At 55.4% G+C, this 18,077-nt stretch overlaps 1 protein-coding gene across 2 annotated transcripts; it reads left to right on the forward strand.

Moving 5' to 3' along the window:
• Window positions 1-23: 23 nt before the first annotated feature.
• G6PD (glucose-6-phosphate dehydrogenase) lies at window positions 24-14,815 on the forward strand. 2 transcript variants are annotated; one of them, XM_081043754.1, is made up of 13 exons: window positions 24-517; window positions 1,348-1,475; window positions 9,704-9,741; window positions 9,826-9,934; window positions 10,655-10,872; window positions 11,512-11,670; window positions 11,791-11,916; window positions 12,244-12,337; window positions 12,682-12,868; window positions 13,155-13,390; window positions 13,464-13,540; window positions 13,667-13,759; window positions 13,850-14,815. In XM_081043754.1, the coding sequence occupies exons 1-13, from the start codon at window positions 418-420 to the stop codon at window positions 13,938-13,940; spliced, it is 1,656 nt and encodes a 551-aa protein (XP_080899880.1). In that variant the 5' UTR covers window positions 24-417; the 3' UTR covers window positions 13,941-14,815. The 2 variants fall into 2 exon arrangements, with proteins under 2 accessions (XP_080899880.1, XP_080899881.1); XM_081043755.1 differs by lacking the exon at window positions 24-517 and adding an exon at window positions 620-778 and having other exon boundaries at window positions 13,850-14,814.
• Window positions 14,816-18,077: the final 3,262 nt, after the last annotated feature.

Raw genomic sequence — 18,077 nt, forward strand, 5'->3', positions numbered from 1 at the left:
AAACACGCAAGCCCCACCCCTCCGAAGAGGCCGGGAAGAGATGTAAGGGAGGCTGTTCCAGAGGGAAGCCTGAGCCCGCCACCCTCGCCGGCCCACAGGACGCTCCCCAGTGATGTTCCCCACCCGCTACTTTCCGGGGCATCAAACCCACGCTCCCCCTTGTCTCTCGAGCGGTGGCATCCAGCCTCTGGGCGCTCGGCCGCCCCGCCCCTGCTAGGGGAGGAGCCACGACGAGGCTACCTAGCGGGACAGGTTTGATCGGTCAGGGAGGGGGCGGGGCTGAAGACGGCCCCGCCTATAAATGGGGGTCGAGGGGGCGTAGCCACACTGCCGGCGGAAGTGAGCCCTCCGCGAGGGCGCCGGGCCGCCGGGGGCGGAGGGGCAAAATCAGAGTGTAGGGGCGGGGCAGGCCCGGCTATGGAGACGTGGGCGAACGGCGCAGACCTGGCCGCGGACTCGCGAGGCATCGGGGACGCGACACAGCGGCGGCGGGAACAGCAGGCAGAGGCCGGCCCAGGTGCCCCAGGGATGGGGCGGGCCAAGGGAGGGGACTTCGCGGCGGGGGGGGGGGCTGAGATGCGCGCGCGCCTGCCCTGCCCCCCCGCCCCGCGAGGGAGGAGCCCATGGGGGCCCCGCCCGCGCGCCTCGCCTGAGGCGGTCAGCTCAGCTCAGGCGCCCGCCCCCACTGCTTAAATGGACCCGCGGGTCGCAGCCCCCGGAAACGTCTGGGAACTCCGGGGCTGAGAGACCAACTGGCAGAGGCGGACAGGAAGCTCAGGTAACGAAGTGGGCAGGCGCCACACAGGTGTGGGAGCGTGCTGCGCCGCGAGGCCTTTCGATTTGCCATGCTGGGGAGCCAGGCAAAATCAGGGAGTTTTAACGCATTCCAGTGGACCCCTGCGGAGACTGAGCTCGTGAGAGGGGCAGGGACTTGCCATGACCTCCCAGCTTGGTAGGAGGAAGACTGGAGCTGCAGGGTCTAACATGCTCCAGCTTGTGGGGTTTCCGCCTGATTCCAGGCTGAGATGAAACTAGCATCGTGCAGTGCTCCGGCAGGGTTTTTTTTTTACCCAGTCCCTCAGAATTGAGGCTGTCGTTGGAATCCACTAGTGCTTTGGGTAATTTTGTAATGTACACTGTGAAAGAATGTGACCTGGGGAGTATGGCCAGAGCCCAGAGCCAGCAGCTTCTAACCCCCAACCATCCTACCTCCCCCCATTCACAGCCAGTGGTTTCAAATAATCAGACTTCAGCTGGGTGAAAGCACGAAAGACCCCTGAAGAAAGGGGCCATCTTCTCAGAGCTCTTCTGTTCTCGTGCCTTGTCAACAAGTCTTTCTTTCACCAGAGAGCATCATGGCAGAGCAGGTGGCCCTGAGTCGGACCCAAGTGTGCGGGATCTTGCGGGAAGAGCTGTACCAGGGTGATGCCTTCCATCAGTCCGACACACATATCTTCATCATCATGGGTGCATCGGTGAGTCTCCCCCAGGCCCCACATCTTAAAAGTGTGAAGTTGCTTAAGGTCTCTTCCTGCTGGGTGCCTGAGCTTTCCCAACTGGTTGCCGTGGGGCCACATGGGCTCTGCTCAGTTGGACTCTTCCTCTTAGTCCTGCTCGTGTGCCATTATCACCCCAGCACACCTGGTATACACACACTGTGAGGCATTTCTGAAACCTGCAGAGCCATTGAATGTAGACCCATGTCCTGGAGCTGGAAGGTCCTTAGGGACTGTCTGATTGGATTGCTTCCTCCATGGGGAAAACTGAGATGAAAACAAGGGAGGCTATTCATTCTGTGTGTATCTTTCTCAAACCTGTTTGTGACTTGACAAATGTCACACAGTCAATTAGTTCCAGAGGCAGGATCTGAGGCCCAATCTCTACCTCGTCTCTCTACCACGTCAAGTTCCCTAGGGACAAACACGCAACCTTTCTTTGAACACTGTCTCTTTGCCCCAACTTCCAAGGCCTGCTGAGGAGCTGTGACCTGCCCCATTGTCTAGCCAGTGGCACTGCCATTTTGCTCTGATAGGAAAGGCCATGGCGCCACACTAAGGCCCCCTCCCAGTGTACCATGTGGAAATGAGATCTCTGCCAGGTGGCAAGATGTGTGCAGCGGCTGGTGAGATGAGTTGCCAGGGCTTCATCTCGAAGTTAAAGCGGCCTTCTCTTTTCACTTTGAACCCTGAATGTGACCAAGCATATCCTAAGCATCGCATGACCATTTTTACCCGTAACTTACTATGTAATTTTGAGGGAGAGTTCTACCCAAACTAGTTAGCTCTTGACAGGGAAGGCATTGTCTCTCTGTGCTGTCCACGTCACGCTCCCCTCACTCTGGAGGACCTTGGTTCTTTGTTCACGTATCAGCGTGCCAGTGTCCTTTGCAGAGGCTGCTCCCTGCCAACTTTGGGATTCTGATTAGAACTTGGAAAAGGAGAGCCAGAATGCAGGGCGGGAGGCAGAGTGGGGGAGAAAGGTTCTGCCGGTGGGAGGGATGGGAGGCCTGCACTAAGCACTGTCCTCTGACTCCCCGTAAGTCCACGGCTGGGGAGTACACAGGAGCAGCACACAGTGGGCAGGTGTGATGTACACCTTGGCCCCAGCCTGGTCCCCTTAGAGGAGCCATACCTGTGTTGGCCTCAACACCAAGGACTCTGACCATTAGGCCCTTTGTCCAAGAAATAGTTTGGAGGAGAAAGTAACTCAGGATTAGTTCTCTTCTTTCCCTCCAGTCACAGGATGCCCCAATAGAGCATCCCAGGCCACAATAAATGGCTTACAATTCCAGACCCGCAACTCTTAGATGCTTCATTGAGATCATCCAAGCTTGCTGTGTGACCTGGGGCAAGTGTCTTTCCCTCTCTGAACCTCTGTGTTTCCATGTAGCAAATGAGCGCTTTTGAAGCAAATGCCCAGGCTTCCTTGGGCTCTGCCGAGCTGATTCTGTAGCTCCTCATTGCCTTCCTCTGTGGCCAGCTTGGGGTTGGGCAACTTTGTTTTCCTGCAATTGGTGAGGTTCCCCTTTGCTCCCCTCCACTCTGGGAGCGACAAACAGAAGCTTTCAGAGCAGAAGTGGGAAGTGCCACTTCAGTGGGGTGGAGTGGAGGAGGACAGGCTGTGGGGAGGGGATCCTCCAAAGGAGAGCCTCCTTGTTTGTTTCTCCATCCTGCAGTTCAAGGGGGCTGGAGTGGGGTAGGCGGGCCTCCCATGCTCAGGCAGCACCTAGAACAGCTCCCAGAAGCAGGCCTCCCATGCCTGCTCCCTCCATGTAGCAAATAGGCACAGTGGTTCTCTGGGAAACCAGTTAGTTCTCTGCTTATTCAGGCATCAAGTGGCGATTGAGTACCTCCTCGGCAGTGCAGCGACATAGGCCCTGCCCTCCTCATGGGACCTGTGTGCTGGGGGACTGGGACCCAAGGTGAGTTAGCAACCCAGTAAGATTTCAGAGTGGCGCATGTGACAGAAGACACAAACGGGCCCTTGTGTCCCCAGTCCCCCCTCCCCCCAGCACACAGATCTCCTGAGGAGGGCCTTCAGAGCAAGGCCTGCAGAGCCAGGGCGCAGGGAGGACTCTACACAAAGGGAAGAGCAGACACTGCCCAGTGGCTGATGGGCACCCTGGGCCAGGCTGAGCCCATGTGGCCATCCTCTGCCCCTTCCTCCCCCACTCACTTACCCAACCATCTTCTGAACCCCCAGCTTCCTTCCTGGGGGCATCACAATGCTGGTTCGCAGACTTACCCAATGGCCTTGGGGCTGCTCTCTGTTCCCCCCACTATGTAGCCACTTCTCCCCATCTCAGGATTCCCACCCCCAAGCAGAAAAGGAGTGGAGGTACTTACTGTCCCAGTCCAGAAAACTCTGGAATGAAAGCAACCAGTTTCTCCTTACAGACCAGCGCAAGGGGAGGAACCTTGGGCCTGGTGCATTATGTCCTCCCCCGTCTGATAGGGCCTCGGCCAGGCTGGAGTGATGCTTCCCTGCAGGGGACGTAGAGAGAAATGGGGGTGAGAGAAAGAGATAGGACTGGGAGTTTGCCTGGGCAACACTGGCTCACTGCAAGGTCCTCAGTGAGCCCCTCGCCTCGAGGGGCCTCAGTCTCCCCACCTGGACCACAAGGGCCATGGGCTCACTGAGTGCTCAGAACCCATCCCAATGACGGGCCTGTGCAAGGAATGACCTGGCAGCCCCAGCCCCTCCCTCTCCTCAGGATCTTTCTGGGCTGCCTTCCCCCTTGGGCCGGTAAGATTCTTGCTGTGTCATGATGATGTTGGTCCCCCCCCCCCGAGTCCTGGTGATTCATGAGCCCCACGGAGGAGGAGGGAGGCTCTTTTGTTGGTTTTACAGCCTCGCCTACCCCAGTCCTCTCACTGCAGTGGCCAGGAGCCAGCGGGGCCCCAGCCAGGGCCAGGGCTCCACCCTGGGGGACCCAGCAGATCCTTGACCTGACTGACCCTAGGGGGACAGGATGGCCCATCCCTGTGGGCCCTCTAGCTGGCAGCCAGCCTCTGGAGCTCTCTGTCACGCCTACAATTCTCAAAGATGGATATCGGCAGTGGTGTGGGCTTATAACACTGAAGACTGAAGACAAAGCTGGGCAGCCACAAGCAGGTGGTGGCCCAGGTTCCTTTGCCCCAGCCAGGCCACATCCTGGTGGCTGGAGATCCTAATCAGGTCGTGCTTCTCCAACTAAGTCACCGTGTCCCCCATCCCCGCTGTGGTCGTTGGACAAAATGAGGGAGCTGGGAAAGATTGCCACATCTCACCAGGAGCCCCTGTAATTGCCCTGTCCCCACACGTGGATTGCTTAGATTTGGTCAACATCTTCTCACATTGCTTCTGGCAGAGGAGTCCAGCCCAGGCCAGCAGGTAGGGCAGGCTGCCCCCAGCCCAAGGAGAGCAGCTGCCAGGCCCCACACCCCCCACTTCCTGGGTCGTACGTCACCTCTCCCTTGGGTGACTTGGAGCCCAGCAGACTGCTGGTTGCAGGGGCTGAGCTGAACAAGGCAAGCAGGTTCTATCGCTAATTAATCCCAAACGAAGCCACAAGAACAAACAGCTTGGGGTGTGGGACACCATGACTCAGCAGACAGGAGACTAGTTCCCCGCCGCTAGTCTATTCCCGATAGTCTGCCCTAATTCCTCCCAGCCTGCTGGAATTTGATGGTCAGCGAACGTTACCTGGCACAGGGAAGGCTAGCAGGCATTTGCAGGCCATGGTTCTGATGATTTCTCCTGAGGGCTGGTCCCTGGTAAGCCAGTGCTCTGGAGTGGGCAGGGCCAACACTGAGCCAAGGTGACGAGCAGAGTGCCCCTCTGGCCCCAGTGATGGGAGACGCCAGAGGCGGGCACTGATGATTCGCTCTGAGGAGTGTTGCGATCGGGGCTACTGGGCGCTGAGGGACTTGGAGGGGAAGCGGGAAGCCCAGGCTGCGGGTCAGCGCTGGACCCTGAGACACCAGTGAGAGCACCCATCTGAGGTGGTTGTGGCAGTGGTTCACGTGGAAGGTGGCAGTTATGATAGGGACCCACTCCAGAGCATTTGGGAGCTCTGTCGTGAGCAGTTGGCAGGTTTGGGCAGGGACACTGACCCAGGGAACCCTAGTTTGGGAACCACCTTCTTTGGAAGTTTGGGGTCCCAGTCAAGTCTGGAGATGGCCAGCAGACACTTGCCGGTGTGCGCTTGTTGCTTGGCAGAGTCTGGGCTGAGACACTGGGAGTTGTCCGCATGCCAGGTCCTCACCTGGAGCCCTGCTTAGGGAGGTCAGGTCACCCCAGGAGATTGGAGGCGAAGCCAAGAACAGGAGGAACATGGACATTCCAGGCGCCAGGCATCCCTGAGCTGCCATGGAGCCTTCAGTCTCAGAAATGTCCTGCATCCACTCCCACTCGATAGTAGGGATTTCCCACCTAGGAGCACCCCCCCCAGGCTCCCGATGCCTTCCTAACTGCCTGGCTCCAGGGGGATTTTAACGAGGTCGGGATTGCTTCGGTTCTGGTCACATGGCCTCCGTTTTGCAATCGTTCATAGAAGTGAACTCATCCAGTGCTGACAGTGCTTCTAAAATGTAATTTTGCATTGACTACCCAGGTCTTTATCCTGGGGCCTGATTTCTCTGCCTGGGGCGAGCCCGGTCCATCTCGCCATGGCGTGTTCCCCCCCCCCCATTGGCAAGGCTCAGTGGAGCGTGGGTTGCTCCCAGGCCCATCCCATGCTCCAATTACAGGGCAGGCAGATGAAAGGGCCCCCTGCTCTGGTTTCCTCCAGGAGCCTGTGACCATCCTTGCCTCTTCCTCTTCCACCTGGAGGGGAGAGTTCATTTGTGAGGTTACAAAATTAAAGCGTGTTGGAATGGCTACAGCCACTGAACTGGGATTCTTTCGAGCGAGTCTTCTGCCACATTTGTGGGATTCACCGTATTGTGGCTCGCAGTTGCCGGGTGTCGTACCCTGACTTTTATCCTGGACAATTTCACACGGGCACAAAGTTGACAGAACAGCACAATGAACGGTACTGTCCGTCGCCCAGCTGCCACGACATTCTGCCTTCCTGTGTCGCCCACTCCCCACCCTCTGCTCAATAATTGTTGTTTTCCAAATATATGGTGATGGAAGGAGAACTGACTCTGGGTGGTGAACACACTATGGGATTTATAGTTGATGTAATACAGAATTGTACACATGAAAATATGTAATTTCATTAACAATTGTCACCCCAATAAATAAATCTAAATTAAAAATAATAATAATAATAATAATAATAATAATTGTTGTTGTTTTCAGTCTTCTTTTTTTAGGCAAAATGGGTACACATTGAAACGTACAAATCTTAACTGTACAATTGGTTACACAGCTTTACCACAATATAAGACATTTCCATGTCCCCAGAGAATTCTCAGATGGCTGTCCCAGTCAATCCACCCACCCCTGCTCTGGGCAGGCACTGATGCCATTTCTATCCCAATAGATTAATTTTTGCCTAAATAATCTGGAGCTTCATTTAAGTGAACTCGTAGAGTAGCCTTGTGTCTGAGTTTTCTGCTGAGCATAGTGTTTTTGAGATTCACCTGCGGGTGGGCGGATCACTAGCTCATGGCTTGTTACTGAGTCGTACCCCAGTCTGTGATGGTACAGCTTGTCCATCCACCTGTTGATTGTTTCGAGCATTTGGCTTCTTTCCAGCTTGGGGGTATTGTACATGAAGGCGGCTGGCCAGGCGTTTGCTCCACCCCTTCTCCAGCCCGTGGTGGTGTCCGTCTTTCAGAGTATAGCCAATTCTGGTGGATGCGAAGTGGTGTCTCATTGTGGTTTAATTTGCGTTTTTCCAACAACTGATGATCTAGACTTTCTCACGTGTTTATTAGCCATTTGTTTCCCTTATAAAGCATCTTGCTAAGTGAAATGAGTCAGACAGAAAAAGCAGAGAACCCTATGATGTCACTGACATGTGGTATATAAACCCAAAACAACAAAAGAACAAGACAGACAAATGAGAAACAACAACTCATAGACACAGACAATAGTTTAGTGGTGACCAGAGGGTAAGGGGGGTGGGGGAGGGAGATGAGGGTAAGGGGGATCAAATATATGGTGATGGAAGGAGAACTGACTCTGGGTGGTGAACACACAATGGGATTTATAGATGATGTAATACAGAATTGTACACCTGAAATCTGTGTAATTTTACTAACAAATGTCACCCCAATAAACTTTTTAAAAAAGCATCTGATCAAATCTTTTACCCATTTTTAATTGGGTTGCTTTCTTATTTTGTTGTAGGGTGGCTTATAAATTCTGGGCACAGATAAATTGGGTGAATGTTTTACCCCATTCTGTGGCTTGTCTGTTCCTCTTAATGCTGTCTTGTGAACAGGAGTATTTAATTTTGATGAAGCCTTAGTTTATCAAGTTTTTTTTTTCTGGTTATTGCTCTCTGTATCCTATCTAAGAAATCTTTGCTTACTCCCTTCTGTTGACTTATTTGATCTAGCAACGTTGCTAAATAAACTCTTGTTACAAGAATTTATCCATAGCTTGGCTGGAGGTGGTTTTGTTTCAATAGACAGACCATCAGCTACAAATAACACCAGTTGTTTCTCCTCCTGTCTGACCCTTATGCCGTTTCATTCACCCGCCTTGCTGCGCTGGTTAGGGCCTCTAGCTGGGCATTGACTAAAAGCCAATAGCAGGCACTCTTCTTGATCCTGGTTGTTTAAATTGGATTCTCTTAACATTTTCCTCCTATGTATGGTATTTGTGGAGTTTTTATAGGTGCTTTTATCAAGTAAAGAAGTTCCCTTTTGTTCCTAATTTGGTAAGAGCTCTAATCATGATAGATATTGAATTCTTTAGCACACTTTATCTACATCTGGTAAGTCTAGCAAGGTTGCCAGATTTTTTTTTAAAAAAATGATAGGAGTAGATGGTTTCTTATAGCTTTTTCCCTTTAATTTGTTAATGTGAATTTCACTGATTTTTTTGCTTTCCAATATGAAGCGAACCTGTTGTTTCCGGGGTACCCGCCAACCTGGTTCTGACACATCACATTTTTAACATTGCACAATTGGGTTTGCTGTTACTTTCTGTAGGATTTTGCATCAGCACCTGTGGACACAAGTGAGATCGCCTGGGGGGTCCCCATTTACCTTTCTCATATGTCTCAGTACCAAGGTTCTGCAAGCCCCATAAAGTGACGTGGCGAGTGTTCTCCATTCTGTTTGCAGCAGTTTGCCTTAGACTGGAACTCTCTCTCCCTGACACTTGGATAGAACCCGCTGGCAGAGCTTCCTATGCCAGGGTCAGGGTTGGGGTTGTGTTGGTTGGGAAGGTTGGTGTCAGCAATCCCATTTCCTTAATGACTGTTGCCCACACAGGTCCCTCGCTCCTTTTTGGTATGTTGGATTATCTAGAAGTTTGTTCATTTCATCTAACTTGTCAAACATGGAGGAAGATGGTTCATAAAACCCTCTTTTGTGTTGGCACACTATCATTTTATTCCATTGCACTCCAAATTCTTGGTGTATTTTAAAAAGCAATCTTGTGAGAGAGTTGTCTGTTTATATTAGTGTTTTTCAAACATTGGCTTTTGGCTTTGTTCATCTTTTCTTTTGGTTTGTTTTCCATTTTATTAATTTTTAGTTTTTATTATTTCCCACCTTGTAATTTGTTCAGCTTAAAAATTCTGCTGTCCTTTTCATAACTTCCTTGAATTGAATGCTTAGCTCATTCATTTTGAACCACTTTTTTTTTCCTAACAAAAAAAGGCCACACGTCACAAGTTTTGATATGTGCTATTTCCATATTTCTAGTGAATGGAGTATTCAGGCTTTCTTCTTTAGCCAATGAGCTGTTCAAAAGGGGGCTTTTTGGTCTGGGTTTGGTTTCGCTTGCTTGCACTGAGACCAGAGGTGGTCTGTGTGATTGCAGGGTGGCCAGTTGGTCACAGAGCCTCCCGGCCAGCCTCGATGAAGCCTGTCCACCTCAAAGTGGCTCCTGTGGTGTGCAGGCTCTGTCAGCTCAGGGTCAAGGTAAAGGGCTAGCAGGCTCTAAGTCACGGTCCTCTGGCTACATTACAGGGGCAAAACAGCTATGCTTGTGTCTCAGTGGTGACCCTGAGCAAGTACCCACGTCTCCAAGTGGGGAAGACGATCTAGGTCGTGTCCACAGCTTCTCCTAACCATGCCTGTTCCCTCTGCCACAGGGTGACCTGGCCAAGAAGAAAATCTACCCCACCATCTGGTAAGTGCCACCCTGCTGCCCTTTGCCCTCCTTGCCTTCCAGGCACTCCTCCCTGCCCTGGTCACAGCCATGCTCTGCCCTCAGGTGGCTGTTCCGGGATGGCCTTCTGCCCGAGTTCACCTTCATCGTGGGCTATGCCCGCTCCCGCCTCACGGTGGCAGACATCCGCAAGCAGAGCGAGCCCTTCTTCAAAGTGAGTAGCTTCCGGGATCTCTGAGGGGGTCATTCCGCCATCCCATCCCAGGATGCTCTTCCCTCCTCCTGCGCCCGCTGTCTGCTCCTTCTCCCCCCAAGGCCTGGCCTGTCTCTGCTATCCTGGCAGAGGGGCAGGGCCATGTTAGGACAGCCGCCTGGGGCTACTCACGCCCTAGCACTTCTCATTCTTGCCCTCCTCAGTGCCACCCACACTGCCCTGCCAAACTGCTGCAGAAATTCTGCCTACCTGCTTCCGGCACTTCCTTGATGACAGGAGGAGCACTGGACGCAGGGCCGGGTCAGGGACCCTGCCACCCTGAGACTCCTGTTTCCCAGCTCCCCTCACCTGGGGGAAGTCCCTCGCAGCTGTGTCCCAGGGCCAGGAGCTGACAAGGCCGCTTTACCGTGGAAATCCTATAGACTCGCGCTTTCCCGACGTGCCACAGTTTGGTGTAATGAATTTGGAGAGAGATCTGTCGGCAGTGCGTTTCTCCCAGATCAGACTTGCCTGAAGTCTGACTTCTGTCCTAGGGCACAAGGTGCCCAGCGCTGACTGCTGGGCCCCATCTCCTGTAGTGTGCATGCAGCCCTGGCCTCCCCCTGTTGGTGTGCTAGGCTAACCAAATAGGGGTGAACCGAGTGGAGAGCTAGGATTGGCTGTGGGATGAGCGAGAGCGAGCCGAGGAGGGCCCGACATCCCTGTGTCCCACTTTCCCAGGCCACCCCAGAGGAGAAGCCCAAGCTGGAGGAGTTCTTTGCCCGCAACTCCTATGTGGCTGGCCAGTACGACGACGCAGCCTCCTATGAGCGTCTCGATAGGCACATAAACTCCCTCCACCAGGGGACACAGGCCAACCGCCTCTTCTACTTGGCCTTGCCCCCCACTGTCTATGAGGCCGTCACCAAGAACATCCGAGAGACCTGCATGAGCCAGACGTAAGGCTTGTCTTTTGCCCCCTTTTCCTGCCTCCTAGGTGTGCCCTGCCTTAGTCTAGCCTGCCCTGGCAGCTGTCCAGAGCCCCTGGGGCAAACTGGTCTATGGAGTCCAAAAAGATGGATGCCCTTGTGTGTTCTCTACGTGAACTAGCTGCACAAAGGAGGGAATAGGCTAACATGCAATAGCTTTCTGACAGCCGTATATGTTTACATTCCGAACGCTCCTGTAGACAGACAGACACAGTCCGTCTCCCTGAAAATCCAGCTGGCCCTGGTAGCAGTCCCCGCTGGCACCACGAGGTGGAACTGTGGCTCCACAAAACGCTGCCGGTTGCTTCTCTGGCTTTTTGGCGTTTCCCAAGGTGCCCCCAATGACCATGAGATGGCAGTGTTGCTCCATAACAGTCCCACTGCCTGTGGCACAGCGGCTTGGACACCACAGCCATCTCTGTGTCACTTTGTCCTGGTTCTGAATGCAGAAGGCCACATTCAGTGTCAATGGGGACTAGCAGAGAAAGGGACTTTGTCCCATTTTAAAACCCTCGGAGATAGTTGTGCCCTTGAGGCCCCCTCCCCCAGCTGCCCCAGCAGTTCCCCGAGGAGGGGTCTTGGGGGTGACGAGGTGCCGGGCTCCTGCAGAGGCTGGAACCGCATCATCGTGGAGAAGCCCTTCGGAAGGGACCTGCAGAGCTCCGACCGCCTGTCCAACCACATCTCCTCCCTGTTCCGCGAGGACCAGATCTATCGCATCGACCACTACCTGGGCAAGGAGATGGTGCAGAATCTCATGGTGCTCAGGTACAGCCAGGCGTGGGCCCCAGAGCACAGGGGCACCGGGTTGGGCAGCACGGGGCCCCCGCCTGGCCTGCTGCGGCCCTGTCAGATGCCGCACCAGCCTCTGCCCTGCCCCTCCCGCAGGTTTGCCAACAGGATCTTCGGCCCCATCTGGAATCGGGACAACGTCGCTTGCGTCATCCTCACCTTCAAGGAGCCCTTTGGCACTGAGGGCCGTGGGGGCTACTTCGATGAATTTGGGATCATCCGGTGAGAGCCCACCTCCATGCAGGGTCGCCCTTCCCTGTCCAAGGGGGCTCCTTCTTCCCCACGTGAGGTTCACCTACCGCAGCGGGAGTGTCTGGGTGGTCATTCGTGGCTGTGAAGGGAGGGTCACCGTCTCCTTCCTGGCCTTGAGGTGACCTGGCAGACACTGAGCATCAGGAAGCAAGTCTTGTAACTTGTTGCTGGAAAGCCCCACTTCAGTCCCTGAGCCCCCAGAACCTGGCCAACAGGGAAGAGCTGAGGTGGGCTCACTCGTCATGCCTTCCTCCCAACCTGGAAACCCAAGCCAACTTCTGCCTGCTTCCTCACCAGGGACGTGATGCAGAACCACCTCCTACAGATGCTGTGTCTGGTGGCCATGGAGAAGCCCGCCTCTACTGACTCGGACGATGTCCGCGACCAGAAGGTGGGTGGCCGTGCACCCTCCTGGTCCCTGCCGCCAGCCCCAGCAGCCAGCCCTGAGCCCCGGTGCCCTGGGGTAGGAATCAGAAGGCCAAGGTGTCATGTTGTGGGACTAATGGTCACTGCAATGTGACCGAGGGCAGCAGACCCATTGTCTGTGTAGGCCTCAGCTTCTTCAGAAAAAGTGAGTGTTCCTGGAGGGCCCTTGGGTCAGCAAGGAAAGCTGAACCGGTGTCTCCTCCAGGAAGCCCACCCCCAGGTCACGTGGCTTCCGCACGCTTTGACCCGTGCACAGGCTGCTCCACCTCGTTACCCAAGGGACCACTCTCTCCCCTGCCTCTCTCCCAGGTCAATGTATTGAAATGTATCTCCGAGGTAAAGGCAAACAATGTGGTCCTGGGCCAGTACGTGGGGAACCCCAGTGGAGAGGGTGAGGCCACCAAAGGGTACCTGGACGACCCCACAGTGCCCCACGGGTCCACCACTGCCACCTTCGCAGCTGTCGTCCTCTATGTGGAAAACGAGAGGTGGGAAGGTAGGTGACACATCTGGGCCTGGCAGGCAGGGCTGGTGTGCCCTCATGGAACTCTTCTCCCTGGGGTCCGACCACTCAGGAGCAGCGACTAACCCACGTGGGACGCTAGAGGGGAGAGGGCCAGTAGGTGGGACACGGCCACCTTGCCACACGTGCACCTTTGCTCAGACGCACGCAGCCTGTCACACACACTCCCCCTCTGTCACTCCCTCACACATGTGGGCACATGCGCATATGGCCGGGCTGCTAGCAGAGCCAGTCTTGAGGCCAGCCTTGCCCCCACCAGGTGTGCCCTTCATTCTGCGCTGTGGCAAAGCGCTGAATGAGCGCAAGGCCGAGGTGCGTCTGCAGTTCCGAGACGTGGCTGGCGACATCTTCCAGAAGCAGTGCAAGCGCAACGAGCTGGTGATCCGCGTGCAGCCCAACGAGGCTGTGTACACCAAGATGATGACCAAGAAGCCCGGCATGTTCTTCAACCCCGAGGAGTCTGAGTTGGACCTGACCTACGGCAACAGATACAAGGTGGGCGCCCGGCCAGGGCGTGACCAGGGGCCTCTGCATGCGCATGCAGCCTCAGCAACACCCCCTCTTGCAGAATGTGAAGCTCCCCGACGCGTACGAGCGCCTCATCCTGGACGTCTTCTGTGGGAGCCAGATGCACTTCGTGCGCAGGTGAGGGACGTTTCTGTGCCTGTGTGCCGCGGGGGCCAGGCTGGGCTCCAGGCCATGTGGGACGCCGGTTCCCCCCCGCCGCACCATGTCCCCATCCCCCCCCCAAGTCACCGCATGTCCCCTCAGTGATGAGCTCCGGGAGGCCTGGCGCATCTTCACACCGCTGCTGCACCAGATTGAGCGTGAGAAGCCCCAGCCCATCCCCTACGTTTATGGCAGGTGAGGGGATGGGGCAGGCTGCAGGGATTGGGGACAGGGCACTGGGGCCAGCGGCTCCCTCACGTCTCTCCTCTGCCTGTCACTCTCCAGCCGAGGCCCAGCGGAGGCAGACGAGTTGATGAAGAGAGTGGGTTTCCAGTACGAGGGCACCTACAAGTGGGTGAACCCCCACAAGCTCTAAGCCCTGGCACCCCCGCCCACCCGCCCATCTGTCTCTGCCCTCCCCGCCCTCCCACCACCTGACCCCACATCGGGAGGACTTCGGGACCATAGGCCTCAGCCTCACATTCCTGGCCCCAGGCCCAACTACATTCCTCAAGCACTTGACACTCGCCCTGTGACGTCCCCATCTGTCACTGGCCCTGCCTGAGCCAGCTTCTGGCCACAGACTGAGCCCCAACAGAAAAGAGAAGAGTGGCCCTTCCATCTCTGCCAGGCTCCTCAGCCTAGGACAGGAGTTAGGGACGAGGCGGAAGATCGATGGGTGGGCTAGCTCCTCAGAACCTGGGGAAGGGGCGCACGCGCGTCCACTCTACATTCCTGGTCACCCACTGGAGGGGAATCCTGTGCTGCCTAGCAGTGCCCTATGTCTTGGCCCCCTGAATGTCCATCTGCCCCACCAGCCCAACTCTGCATTCCATAGTCCACTCCAACCACAGGTGCCCCCTCACTATTAGAAAGGGAGAAGCAGCAGGTGGGACACTCCGCCTCAGCCCCCTGCCATTAAATCCGTGAACAGACCCACTGTCCCCTGGTCGTTTCCTTCCTGCTACCTGTAACCATGAAGGAGGGTGCCTGCACCTGAAGCCAGCCCACCTGGTGTAGGGCCTGTGACCACCTGCCTTTCTGGGGACCCATTCCTCACCCACTCCCTGTTACCCATTTCCCTCCACTGGCTGTGCTAGAAACACGGGTGTCTTTCACCCAGATCCTGTGTCCTGTTGTGACCCAGCCCTGTGCCCCAGCACCTCCAGAGTCCCCCTCACCTGTCGGCCCTCGTTCTGCCCGACTCCACGGGGTATAGGCGGAAGTCACAATATTTTCACCCTTCACCCGAATGCTTCACTGTGTGTACTTCCCACACCGGCCTCCACCCCGACAATGTCCCTGCCCCAGCCAGGTCACTTCCAGGCATCGCTGTGGGCCGTTTGCACACACTGCCAGTCCACGAGGTGAAAAGTCTTGAGGAAGGAGAAACAGTGGGATTGTGTGCCTAACGCTGGATGCCAGGTGGGAGGGGATGGTCCAGGGAGGCCCCACAGCCCAGCCGCTCGGACGGACAGCTGGGCTTCAGAGGCCATGGAGTCCCTGCTTGTGTTTGTGCCCCACGGCCACCAAAACAAGCACCAAGCTCTAGGGGGCTTGACACAATAGGTTTATCCTATCGCAGTGCTGGAGGCCACACCAGAAGGTGGAAATGGAGAAGTGGGCACCGCACGCTCCCTCCAAGGCTCTAGGGCAGGGACCTCCTTTGTCTCTTGCACCTTCCGGTGGGGACTGGCCTTCCTTGGCTTGCACACTTAGTCTCTACCTCTCTCTTCATGCAGCCCTCTCTGTGTGTGTCTCTGTCTCCGTTTTCTTACAAGGACACCAGTCCTTGGATTAGGGGCCCACCATACTCCAGTGTGACCTCAGCCTACCTTACCTTAATTACCCCTACACACACCCTATTTTGAAATAAGACCATATTCTAAAGTTCCTGCTAGACACGGATTTGGGGGGACACTCTTCAACCCAGTATACTCCCAACAAAGGCAGAACCCCCTGAGCTTCCACCCCACCCCCTCCCAAGCTCCTCTCGGCTGAACGCTGGGGACATGGCAGGAACCAGCACTCGTCCCTGCACTCATGGGCCTGGCTTCTGGTAGGTGCAACCGACCAGAAACAAAATCAGACAAAAGGGTCAGAAGGAGGTGTGTTCTATGGAGGGAACAACCCAGCAAATGACCAGGGGAGGAAAAGTTCTGCCAGGGAGGTGAAGACACGGGGGCCCTTCAGCTGGCTGGCAGGGGTCAGTGTTCCAGGATTGGGAAGGCCCTCGGGCAGTTAGCAAAGAGATTGGCCACCATGGACCCTCCAGCCCCCACCACTGCTTGGGAAGGCAATTTGCCGGAACTTATTTTTCCCACCATCCTTGGCCCGCCACTGCGAACCAACTGTTCTTACTCCTGCACAGTCCCCCTGGGCTGGGATGGCAACAGCTGGAGACCCGGTGCGGCTTGACAGGTGGAGTGCCAGGTTGTAGGGATGAGCTGAGACTCCCACCCATGTCTCTGCAGAAGCAATATAGATGGAGGAGAAACACACTGTGGCCTGGCTTGTTTCCATCCTATATGCTAGGATGGCAAGTCACCAACCCTGCACACACACCACATACAGACTATCCCTGGGCCTCATTCCTGTATTTCGCATCTCCTGTAACCAAAGGGGGCGGCAACTGGGTTGTGGGAGGAGCGAGATGAAGTTCACCTGGACTCGGCTGAATAGGGAAAGAAGGAGCTTTATGGGATGGGCAGGTCACAGACCCTTAAGTACAGTGATTTTCCAAGGCTGGAATGAGGACCTCATGATCCCTGCTAGCCGGGGTCCACACAGAGCACCTGAGAAGGCTCCATGTGAACAGCATGAGAGGCCAGAAGGCCCATGGGCTTGGTCCTCACTCCTGGTGCCTGTGCCCTGAAGAAGAGGCAGTGGAGCCAGCCTGGGACTCAGAAGGTCCCTGCAAGCCTTTGGCTCCGGTGTGGCTGCAGAGGGGCTTGTGCTTGACTCTGAGCTGCATCCACGTGGCTGCAATCTGGCTTTGTAAAATGCCGGGAGATGGTGACTAGAAAGGGGCCCAGCGGGTCGCTGAAGACGCGGCCGCACCTTCCCCTGCTTACCACCTGAGGGCGCCGTCCTCCCTGCTCCAGGAGAAGACATTAAATCCCCATTTGCGTTGGCCCAGTTGCATAATGTCAAATCCTCAAAATACGGGCCTGGGGAGGACATCAAATCTTCGGGGGGTGGGGGCGGGTAACCTAATAAGCGGGCCCTTCCTGACCCCGTGGGTGTCTTCGTGCTCAGTGTCCCCCTCCCCCGACGTTTACCGACTTTGGGGTACCTAGTAGAGCTGTGTGCTGGGATAGTCCTCGCAGATGGCCAGATCCCCTGGGGAAACCTGCTAGCATGGGGTCACCTAGGGGGACACTCCCAGAAGTGTGGGAGGATCCAGGTAGGGGCAGCAACGGGAGCCTGAATTGGAAAAGGGACCCAGCTCCTGGCCCTCAGCACATGATGACCACGTGTGAGCGGGGAGGGAGGAATGTGGGGACCTCCCGATGTGACCCTGCTCTGAGCGTCTCCACTGTGACAGAGGCATGAGGGCAGTCAACTGACGCCTCAGAACTGGGGGCTACACTGGGGTAGAGGCATGAGGTCCAGGTTTTGACATTCAACTAACATTTAACTTCTGGATGCCTAGATTAGGGCAAGGCTTAAGGGCCCAGGAGGGGAAAGTCACCTTCCACATTAGCTCTTGATGCCTAAGCTCAAGTGACAGATGAGAGTATTCAAGTGTACCTCAGATCTGGGTCCCTACCCTGAGGCAGAGCATGAGGACCTAAGACACACACCAGTAACACCAGTAATGGGAGCTATACTGGGGCAGAAACACGAGGGCACTCAAATGCCACTTCAGCTCTGTGCAGCTGCACATGTCAGAGACATTAGGGCCCAGGTGACGGCATCAACTGAAAGCCCTGATATTGATCTCTACACCAGAAAGGAAAATGAGGGGCCAGGCGGAGACATAGGGGCCCAATTGGGGACCATCAACTATCACTTCACACTGGGTGCCTGCACAGGGTCAGAGAAATGAAAGCCCAGGTGAGGACAGTCAACGGAAAGCACAGATCTTAGTGCCTACACTAGAAAGGGGAATGAAAGACCACTGAGGTCATTCAACTGTCACGTCAGCTCTGGGTCGTAAAATATAGGCAGAGGCATGAAGGACTAAGGGAGGGACGTCAACTGTCACCTCAGCTCTAGATTCCTACACTGCAGCAGAGATGGCCTCAGATGAGGGTGTTCAACTATCACCTGAAATTTGGTTGCCTAATCTAGGGTAGAGAGGCAAGAAGCCCCAGGTGAGGACAGTCAGCTGTCACTGGAGCTCCGGGTGCCTACACTGAACAAAGACTTGAGGCCACCATCTGTCACCTCAGCTCTGAGTGCCTACTCTGGGATAGAGGTACCTGCTCTGGGGCAGAAGCACGCAGGCCTGTATGATTACCACCAACTGAAACCCCAACAGTTGGTGTCTACACAGAGAGAGGGGAAT

Source organism: Rhinolophus hipposideros, assembly GCF_964194185.1.
Source record: "Rhinolophus hipposideros genome assembly, chromosome: X".
Taxonomy (NCBI): domain Eukaryota; kingdom Metazoa; phylum Chordata; class Mammalia; order Chiroptera; family Rhinolophidae; genus Rhinolophus; species Rhinolophus hipposideros.